A 9,579-nucleotide genomic window follows, 5' to 3' on the forward strand; every position below is an offset into this window, starting at 1 on the left:
TGATCAGGGGTGGTGCCAGGAGGTGCAGGAGGAGACCACCACTCAAAAGCTGCCTCCCCTTCCCTAGTTTTGCAGTGACCCCCTTGGAGAGTAACCAGATGTGGGGCCAAAGCCACTTGGCCAAGGAGGAGCTGGTGGCGCCCGAGAAGAAAGGCTGGCCAAGCTCCATAGTCTACAAACAGATGCTGAGTGGGGAGGGGGGGTATGGGGGCTCCCCAGGTGGCTCCCCGGGTGGCGCTCAGACGCCTGGCCGGAGAGGCTGGAAGGGGACGGTGGCAGACCGAAGCTGCCGTGACAGGACATCCCGTGGTCATGCTTTCCTCTCCTGCCCAGGCTGAAGTCCCTGGCCTGATGCAATCAAGAGTGGTCATCCAGCGCACCCAACAGGGCAAATCCCCCAAGCCCGAGCTCCTGGCTGTGGGCTTTGCCGGCCTCCTGGAAATGGGCAGGTGCTCCCACGTTCCCTCTGCCCAATGAGCTGGGCCGGAAGGTGTGGCAGGGAGAGCCGCCTTCTGGGCCCCTCTCCCCGGCATCCGAGAGCCTGTCCCTCAGGGCTTCAGCACCACAGCAGGCTGCAACCAGAATGGGATCTTTTGCTAATTCTTGCAAGTGGGGGGGACGGTAGCCAGGACCTGAGCAAGGGGGAGCAGGCCGCTGATTCCCCCAGGGAGCATGGCTGTCCTTGTAGGGCCTCGGGGCTCTGGCACAAGGAAGCTTCACCCCGTTTCGTCCTCCCCAGCCAGTCTCCAGGGCCCCTCCTGCATGGCTGCCAGAGGGAGAGGCCCATCCCGTCCGTTCCTTCAAGCTGTTTGCTATTGGGATGAAGAAGCCCCAAATCACAAAGGAGGGCCAGGGTCCGGCCCAAAGGGTTTCTGCCCACCAGCACCAAAGGGCACCTGGGTGGGATACCCATGGCAGCCCCTCTCCCCAGAATTGATTCGTTTAGTGGAGAGGAATGGGCTGCAGATGGGAGGGGGGCCAGGCAGGCAGGCCCAATCTCCCCAAGGGCTCCCTGAAGCAATTGGGCAGCCAGAGGAGAACTGGGGAGGGGTCACTGGAGCGTTTCCCCTCCAGGTGAGATGCTGAGTGTGAGGAGAAAGGAAACAGCAGGTGCCCTTCCCTCCCTGGGACAGGCACGGGGAGAAGATCCTGGGGCCGCACCAGTCCCACCCCAAAGGGCAGCCTGGCTCTTTGGCCTCAACCAATGGAAGCAGCCGGCTTCATTCCCGCTTCCTTGTCGATGGGAGGGACCCTCCAGCCCAGCCAGACAGATGGAGCAAGGCCAAAGGGAGGAACCTGCCCAGGGGTGGGATTCAAAATTTTTAACATCCAGTTCTGTGGGCGTGGCTTAGGTGGTGGGCATGGCTTGGTGGTCATGTTATTGGCTGGGTGTGGCCAACTCAATATCACTCACATCGAGGCACGTATCTCCTTGCCTGGCCTCTCATGACTGTGGGGATGCTGCAACAGTCATAAGTGTGAAAAATGGTCATAAGTCACTTTTTTCAGTGCCATTATAACTTTGAAGGCTCACTCCACACAAGCAAAGTACCAGCAAAGGAGGGGAAAAAAACTCCAGAGAGGTTCCTGAGACAGCAAGTCTAGTCCTGCCAAGAATGTATTAAGGATTAACGGAGAGGCAGTTTCTGTAAGCAACACCAGAATGTTTCCTTCCTGCCTTCCTTACAGGATTAGCCCTGTAATTTCCTCTAACAACCAGTTCTCTCAACTGCTTAGAATGTTAACAAATGGTTCTAGCGAATAGGTGTGAACTGGTAGAATCCCACCCCTGAACCCGCCCCGCAGAGAACATCCTAGGATGGCCCGAGCTTCACGAGGGAGCGAGAGAGTCTAGCAGAAAGCGCAGGGCTGACCATGCTCTCACGAGGAAAGCCTGCTGCTTTGGGGGGCAGCCAGAGGGCCTGAGACGCAGAGGGGAGTCCGCCGGCTGCTCCGTCCAGCGGCCCAAGAGAACGCTGCATTCACCCATTCTGTCGGAGTGGGGTGGCCATAGACCCAGAGCCCTCTAGTTGTTCCCTTTGCTTTTACCCCTTGTTCCTACTTCCAAGGAAAACCTCCAGGACACGGAGACGAAAAAGGCCCGCGCACCCCTCCAGAAGCCCTTCCTTGGAGCCTGCCGAAGGTCCCGCTCCACCCAGCCCGTTGCCTTCATGCTCTTCTCCACCCCAAGAAAGGACTCGGTGCCCCAGAGGTGTTTGGCAAAAAAACCTACATTCTCCCGCCTGCAGTCCGGGAGTGGGGGGGGCGTCGCTCTGGGTCAAGCTGTCTCTGGAGAGCATCGCCAGATGGGCTGGAGTGGGTGCCGTGGATTCCTGGAGCTGAGTCTTCGATCAAGGCCCGGCCTGGCCAGACAGACGGGAGGGAGGGAGGGGCAGGCCCATCCTACGCAGTCTCCTCCTTTTCACGCTGGTGGCAGCGGCTGATCTTCATTTCCGTCAGCTGGATGTAGCGGAGGACGTTGGTGTCTGGGGGGGTGGGTGGGAGGGACCGTGAGCAAGGAGAACGGCCAGCGGGGGGGCCTGCTCCAGGTGGGACGCTCCCCCCTCCCGCTTCCCTTTGACATGGCCCTTCTTGCCTGGCCCCGGCCAGGCTGGAGCAGCTGTTGCTGCCCTGAGAGGCCCTTTTCCGCCCGCCCCGCCCCAAAACCCACCTGTGGGCTGGTGGCACTTGGCCTCCTTCAGGTAGAGCAGGGCCTTGTCGCAGTCGCCAAGGTGGTAGAAGGCGATGCCTGCGCGGTACATGGCTTTGAAGTTGCCCTTCTCCTTGGCCAACACCTTGAGGCAATATTCGCGAACTCGCTCATAGTTCACCAACTCTGACTGCAGGAGGCAGGCTGCGGGGAAGAAAGTGGAGGGCACCGAGACACCCCGAGCTCTCCTTCCCCGCTTTCACCTGCGGCGTGGGCGGCGTGGTGAGAGTCAGGGGGTTGAGGGACCCACGCTGCACTTGATCCAGCCAGGAGCCACTTGGTACCTCAGATTGCAGCAAATGAGGGGAAGGAGGTTATCTGCTCCCTTTAGAAGACGGACACACGCACACACGCCGTACCAGCTCCAACTAACTAGCTGCACTAATTCTGCCAAGCCAGGAGGCTATTGTATGGCTCCCTCTTTTTCCCAAGATTAACTCTTTGAGGCCCCTCCCTCAAACTGGGATGAGTCTATTTTGCCTTCCTCCTCCTCCCTCCTCCTCCTCCTCCTCCTCCCCTTCAAATGCTAAGCACTTACTTTCTTTTTGTAATTTCTCTTTCTTCTATGTACAAAACCACAAAGCTTTTGAAGCTCATTTCAGGCTACAAGTCTTACCTAAAATGACCCACTGAACGCTTCCATTCTGCACACCAAGAATGCAACTGGAAGTGCAGCTCTGACCACCTGTTTCGCTTCTAGAAGGGCTTCTCGTGGCAAAACCAGATGACATGGAGGACCCAGAGGAGACCTCACGAGGTTGCCAGCCGCTGAGAAGCACCTCCATCCCGCACCGCTAGTCTCAAAGCAAAGACGTCGGTCTGCAACCACGACGGGCCAGAAGCCATCACCGGGCATTTTGGGGAGCAGTTGTGAGGCAGGCCAGTCAAGCAAAGCAGGGAACGTTGCCTCAGCGATGAAACGCCCTGGGGATCTTGGGCCAATTCTGCGGCCTCGGCCCATCATACGGGGGTTTTCTAAATGTACAGTGAGCAGCTTGGCTCCATTGAAAGGAACACCTGATATTAAAGGGGAAAGGCTACCAGGAAAAGCATGTTTAATTGCCGTTCAATGCCCCAGTGGCAAAATTAAGTAAGGTGACACATTTTTAAGCTTTGCAGAATTCCAGTTGGCCCCAAGCAGCGGTTCCCTGGGCGTCGGCCTTCCACAGTGCTGGGAGCCGCGTCTGACTCGCCAGCTGGGCGAGCGGGGTCCGGTCTCTACTCCCGGCATGGGGACAGGACTAGGCCGCTTCCTCCTCCCTCCCACCTCGGCAGCGGGGGCGGGCTCTTACCAGTCAGGCTGTCGTAGCACTCCATCTCGGTGCTGTCTGCCTGCTCCCGCTGCTTGGCTGACAGGCGGCACCAGGCGACCAGCGAGCTGCCTTTCCCAGCAGACACACCGACCTCCCCCTCAGCGGCCGGCGGTTCCAGTCCCTTCAGCTGCAGCAGGGCTCGGTGGTACTTGCCAATAGCCTCGCGGAGCTTCTTCTGCTTGTAGCAGCAATGCCCCTCCGCCTTGAATTCCACCGCCCGCTGGAGTTTGGCCTCCAATTCCGCAGCCGCAGCACAGCGGGCCCGGCAGCCGCCTCCTCCCGTCCCCAGCACCAAGGAGGCCCCACTGGCCTCCAGGCAGCTCTTCTGGTACAGGCTGCACTCCTCCATCCCCGCCTTTGCTGGCCGAGGCTCAATGCCTGCTTCCGCCGGACGGGGAGCTGGGAGAGAGGCGGGCAGAGCCACGAGCGCCGCTTCAGCACCGTGGACAGCGTGCTAGTGCATTGTGGGAAACTCCTCCCGCCTCAGTACCAGCAGTCTGACCTCGCATGGCTTGGGACCAAATCGGGAGAGGCGGCTCCAGGCAGCGCCCCAGCGGGTGGGCGGGCAGGCTAGTGCCTCTTGCCTGCCTCAGAGGCCTGCTTGACGCGATGCCGAAAAGCTTCTCCAGCGATTTCTAAGTTGGACTCATAGATCGGGTTTCTCACAGTTTGCAGGGAGCTGCGTGGTCAGATAGGTAGCGAGGCTGAAGCTGGCTTGAGAGGCATTGTGAGGAGCCGGTCAATGGGGGTGCATTAGCAGCAGCACCTAACGGAGGGCTCAGGGCTATGTATGAATGGATGTTGAAAGGGCTTGTAAACTGGTTGGCGTGGGAGTTCAAAGCTTGGGATGCCCCCCCACCCGCCCCCCGCATGGTCAGCTCCAGCCCCTCTGGGCCCTGAGCCGGGATGCCTGGGCCACACACTGAACTGGGTCTCCTGGGTGCTGCCAACTCCATGGGAGGGAGAAACACCCTACTTTTCTGACCTCAGAAACAAGAGTGTTTTCAAGGGAATAAAACGCTTTATTAGACATATGAAGTCCCTTTGCTTACAATCTCTTTTTTGTTTTCAACCACAGTGGGGGGTGGATAGTGCAAGACTCAAGGGCGCAGAGAGAGAGAGGGAGGGATAAACAGACAAACGAATCAGGATGAAGTGAGAAAACTTTCTGTATGAAGGAAGAAAGCGGGAGAGGGGGTCCCCCACGCTCCTCGCCCAGAGTCATGCCTGGAACAATGCTTGGCTTTCTGCACTTCCCATCCCCACATGCCGTGGGAAGGGCAATTCAAACGTCACCCCAGCATTCTTCATTGGGGGGGATCCCCCAGGAAGCGGCTCAGGAACTTAGAGGCAGCAATGGCAGGGTTGGTGCTGACACAAAGCTTCTGTGGCCTGGAGTATTTCAGGAAGATAGCGCGAAGGGAGGCGTTGGCCCCCTGCAAAACTGCCTTGGCCATGTACGGGAAGACAGCCAACAGCTCGGCCTCACTGTGAGGAGAGAGGAGCAGTTGGGGGCCACTTACGGACCGAACCCAGTTACTACTTGGTTACTACTCAAATGCCCCAGTCCCTGCAGTTGGGAGACAGCCAAGGCCCCGTTTTCCTGGGCTGCAGCTGACCTCCAGAGTATCCTGAATGGGCCACAGCTGCACAGATGGTAACCTGGCACCTCATGGGGCATGAGTCATCTGGTGCCATGCAAGAATTGGGGCAACAGCCACACCTGTGGTTCCCATGCCCTCTGAAGGAACAGGCACATAAAGGAACGTGCAGCCTCACATCCAAGAGGTTGTGCTTTAAAAGCTGGGAATGAGGGAGAGACCCCAAATTATCTGCACCTCCGCTATTTCTCATTGACCTCGCCTCCGCCCCTTGCTCATCATACCTGTACACAAGGAACTTTGGAAAGTGTTGCTGAAGGGCATCCATGTCTTGAATTCTGGCTTCCCACGACAGCTGGTGTGCCAGAGACAGAGCCGCAAAGGACAACTGGGCCGGCTCAAAGCGCAGGCAGTCCACCTCCATGAGAGACGCTTCCAGGAAATAGAGGGCCAAGAACTGGACCTGGACAGGCATGGAGAAGGAGGGGGAAAGGACGCTTGCTGCCTCCCACAAGGCCAGGGCACAGGTGGCCCAGGGACCGCTTGGGAACAGCAGCCAGTCATCCTGCAGGTGGCTCTGGCCCCGCCAGCTCACTTTGGGCCCTTTACCTCCAAGGTGCAATGGGCCACTTCTGCCAGGAGGCGGAACAGGTGGATGGGATTGGCGTAGTGCAGCTCAAACCTCAGCCGGCCCAGGATTTTGCGTTCCATTTGCAGGAGATCTTTTCGGCTGCAGGAGTTCTCCATCATGAAGCACAGCTGGGCTGGCTGCAGGAAAGGAGGGAACAGGTCCTGGCCTTGTGCCAGAGCATGGGGGGAAGGGGCTTCCAGAGAAGCCCAGGTGCCCTCCTCTTCCAGCCTCAAAGGCCAAGGACCGAGAAGGGCTGCTGGACTAAACCAGAGCAAGTTGCTTTGGTTGCCCCGCTCTCTGGAAGGCCAATGGACACTCCCAAATCCAGCTTTTGCACTCTCACCTCTGGGCAGGTGTGCTCCTCCAGTTTGCACGCCAGAAAGAGGCAGGTGGCGCTGAGGAGCTGCAGGCAAGGGATCCTGACCCGGCCTGCTCTCATGTAGGAGTTCATGAGGTGGACAGCCAGGTGGAGGGTCTCGTCAGCCAGATTAAGATACTCCTGCGGGGAAAGGAGCAGAGGTATGTGTGTGTGTGGGGGGGGGAAGTCCCTCCTCTGCTTCTAGACCCAGCAAATCAGGCCACCCCAAGCCCAGCACTTACATGCACTTGGACCAGCCAGTCCACCAGAAGGGCTCGCATCTCCACTGTGACCGGCCGCGGCAGGTCAAAGCCCTGGAACGCATATGACGGCTGCTTCCGCTAGGAAAAGGGTCAGAACCCAGGGTTGGGCACACCGGGCCCATTCCCTGGCATGGAGCCGAGGGGGAGGCAGTGCCGTCTTGGAGCCCTACAGTCCCCGGCAACGGGGTGTTCGTGGCACACACCAGAGAGGCCACAGGGAACCAGCAACCCCCAAACGAGGGAGATTTGGGCTCCCTTGGCTAGGCAGAGAGGCCACCAGAGGAACCCTGAAACCTGGGCCAAGCCCAGGGGGGCCTTCTGTCTTACAGTGTCCAAGACCATGCTGGACGACACAGCACCATCCGGGATGCCTTCATTGGGTTCTGGATGCCCAACGCCCAGGCATCCAGGCTGGGTTTTGCCAGGGAGGGGGCCTCCATTGTTGGCGGGGGGGGCGGGGGGGGGGCTCCACTGCCACTGCTCACCATCAAGTTGCTGAAGATGTCGAAGGCGTACTCCCTTTCCAGGGCCATGTCCATCCGCAGCATGGCTTGGGACAGCTCCTGGTCAAGGGCCAGCGAGGCTGGGACCACTGGGGGAGAGAGGGGAGACTGGGAGGTCAGCAGCAGAGGTGGGATTCAGCAGGTTCTGACCAGTTCTGGAGAATCGGTAGCGGAAGTTGTGAGTAGTTTGGAGAACTGGCCAATCCTGCCTCTGACTGGAGATTTCACAGCCTCCTTCCCCGGCCCGCCCACCAAGCCCCGCCCACAGAACTGGTGGTAAAAAAGGACTGAACCCCACCACTAGTCAGCAGGGCTTCCTCGCGAGGAGGGGAGGAGGCCTGCTCGTCACAGAGTGCGGTACATGCATCGGATTATCCCTTCCCCCAAGCGATGGCCTGCAGGCTCCTCTGGGGTTCAGGGGCCGCTCACCTCGCTCCCTCGGGAAAGGAGGTTCCGGCAGGGCTTGGGGCCCTCCCTGCTCCTCAGCCTCTTTTTCAGAGCTTCCCAGGCCTTTCTTCTGGAAGAGGAGAGGAATCCGGCAGCCGGGAGAAAGGCAAGGCCGGGGACGGGGTGCGGGGAGCTACCTGCCAAAGCAAAGCCCAACCTGCTGCCACCTCCCTCCCAGAGCCCTGAGGGGCTCAAGGTTGCCTCCGGCTGGGCACAAGGCTGTTCAAGGGCCTTTGCCCCACCAGCTGCCAGTGGATGCAACCTAAGGCTTGACAGAAGCACCCTGGCTTCACCTCCTCCCACAGGCAGAGTTTCTGGTGGTCCCATTTCCCCCTGGCAGTCTGGCAGCTTGAAGTCTTTGCAGGCGGAGGGCGGGATTTGAGGATTTTGCTCCTACACCGCTCAGGCGCAAAGAGGCTGAAACACGCCTTCTTGTGCAGCCCCACAGAGGAGGAGGAGGAGGAGGAGGAGGCACGAAAGCTGGGCTGGCCATCTTCTCTCCCTTGACCAGCTGGGTTCCTGCCAGTGCCCCCCCCTTCAGCCCCAACCTTGGGCTGGCTTCCCCCAGGATTGATTCCTGTGAGCACCCCAATAACTTCCAGGTCTGAAGCTTCAGGCGGAGTGCTCCCTCGCTGCCCCCCCGCCAGCTCTCCGCTGCAGGGCCAGGAGTGACCCACCTTCCCAGATGCTTTTTCGGTGCTCCGCCCCTCATTGCTCTTGCTTTTCAAGGGCTCCCTCTTCTCATCCACCTGAAACCAAGCAGCATTACCAGAAGAGGGAGCCTGTTTAAAGGAACACACAACCCTCCCCAAAGGTGGGGGCAGCCTCGTTTTATCAGCGAACCTTCCCACCTTCCCAGATCTGGCAGGGACTCCACTGGCGTCTCCCAAGTTGGGGGGGCGGGGGGGGCAGACAAAGTCCTTGCTCCCAGGGGGACTGAGGGGGTCCCTCTGCTCCTCCTTCCCCTCCAGTTTGAGGAACCCAGGTGAGCAGCGTGTAACTTTGCAGCTCGGGCAGCTGCTGAGGCCTGTTGGTAAGGGATGGTCCATGCCAAAGAGTCGCTCCTCCAGGTGGCCAGGACTGGGAGCGGGTAGCTTGGGTGGGAAACAATGGCCGCAGGTCCTCCTCCCTCAGGGAGGGGAGAGCGTATCTTCAGTGACACCCCCCCAACAGGCTGCCCGGGGCACTTACTCGGCTTATGGCCTGCCGGCCCACAAACAAGGCCCCGACCGAGGGAACCGCTCTTTGCAGCAGCAGCAGCAGCAGCGTCCAGGGCCTCCCCTCGGGGCCCGCCATGGCCTTTGCCCGAACGCCCACAAGGTGGGGAGGGAGCTCAGAGCACCAGAGGACTCCCAGCTTGGCTAAATTAGGGCTCGTTAGCAGAAGGAGCCACCAGCCAGCAGAGCAGAGCAGGAGGGACGCTCGGATGTTCTACGGGGTAACGTAGAGTATAATAATGCAGGATGGGATTTTAGGCCTTTTCAAAACCGACGAATGGAAAGTGACAGAGAACCAATTTCCTGGCCTGCCATTTCCCGAGAGGGGAAGCAGGTGGGGGCCGTTGCCTGCCGCCCAAAGGTTGGAGGGACGATGGTGGGCCTGGGGCAACGCTGGGGGTGGCCTGCTTTAGCACCCCCCCCCCCCCAGCAGCTGGGTGGCTATTGTGCAGCACTGAAGGAAATGGCCCACCATTGAAAGGAGGGGGGCTTCGATTGCAAAGACGGCGAGGAAGAGGGGGACGGGCGGGCTTTGC

General features: G+C 59.6%; 2 protein-coding genes across 3 annotated transcripts; both read right to left on the reverse strand.

Moving 5' to 3' along the window:
• Nucleotides 1-2,327: 2,327 nt before the first annotated feature.
• TTC9B (tetratricopeptide repeat domain 9B) lies at nucleotides 2,328-4,391 on the reverse strand. Of its 2 annotated transcripts, none has more exons than XM_087939410.1 (3): nucleotides 4,003-4,391; nucleotides 2,672-2,854; nucleotides 2,328-2,460 (listed from the first exon to the last, which is right to left on the reverse strand). In XM_087939410.1, the coding sequence occupies exons 1-3, from the start codon at nucleotides 4,370-4,372 to the stop codon at nucleotides 2,423-2,425; spliced, it is 591 nt and encodes a 196-aa protein (XP_087795536.1). In that variant the 5' UTR covers nucleotides 4,373-4,391; the 3' UTR covers nucleotides 2,328-2,422. The 2 variants fall into 2 exon arrangements, with proteins under 2 accessions (XP_087795536.1, XP_026577264.1); XM_026721479.2 differs by having other exon boundaries at nucleotides 2,328-2,486.
• An 880-nt stretch (nucleotides 4,392-5,271) lies between these two features.
• Nucleotides 5,272-9,122, reverse strand: CCNP (cyclin P). The gene is made up of 9 exons (XM_087939448.1): nucleotides 9,018-9,122; nucleotides 8,375-8,575; nucleotides 7,809-7,959; nucleotides 7,362-7,468; nucleotides 6,856-6,954; nucleotides 6,599-6,754; nucleotides 6,234-6,392; nucleotides 5,909-6,087; nucleotides 5,272-5,511 (listed from the first exon to the last, which is right to left on the reverse strand). The coding sequence occupies exons 1-9, from the start codon at nucleotides 9,120-9,122 to the stop codon at nucleotides 5,331-5,333; spliced, it is 1,338 nt and encodes a 445-aa protein (XP_087795574.1). The 3' UTR covers nucleotides 5,272-5,330.
• Nucleotides 9,123-9,579: the final 457 nt, after the last annotated feature.

This window comes from Pseudonaja textilis, chromosome 10, assembly GCF_049901715.1.
Source record: "Pseudonaja textilis isolate UNSWEBS1 chromosome 10, rPseTex1.2, whole genome shotgun sequence".
Classification (NCBI taxonomy): Eukaryota; Metazoa; Chordata; class Lepidosauria; order Squamata; family Elapidae; genus Pseudonaja; species Pseudonaja textilis.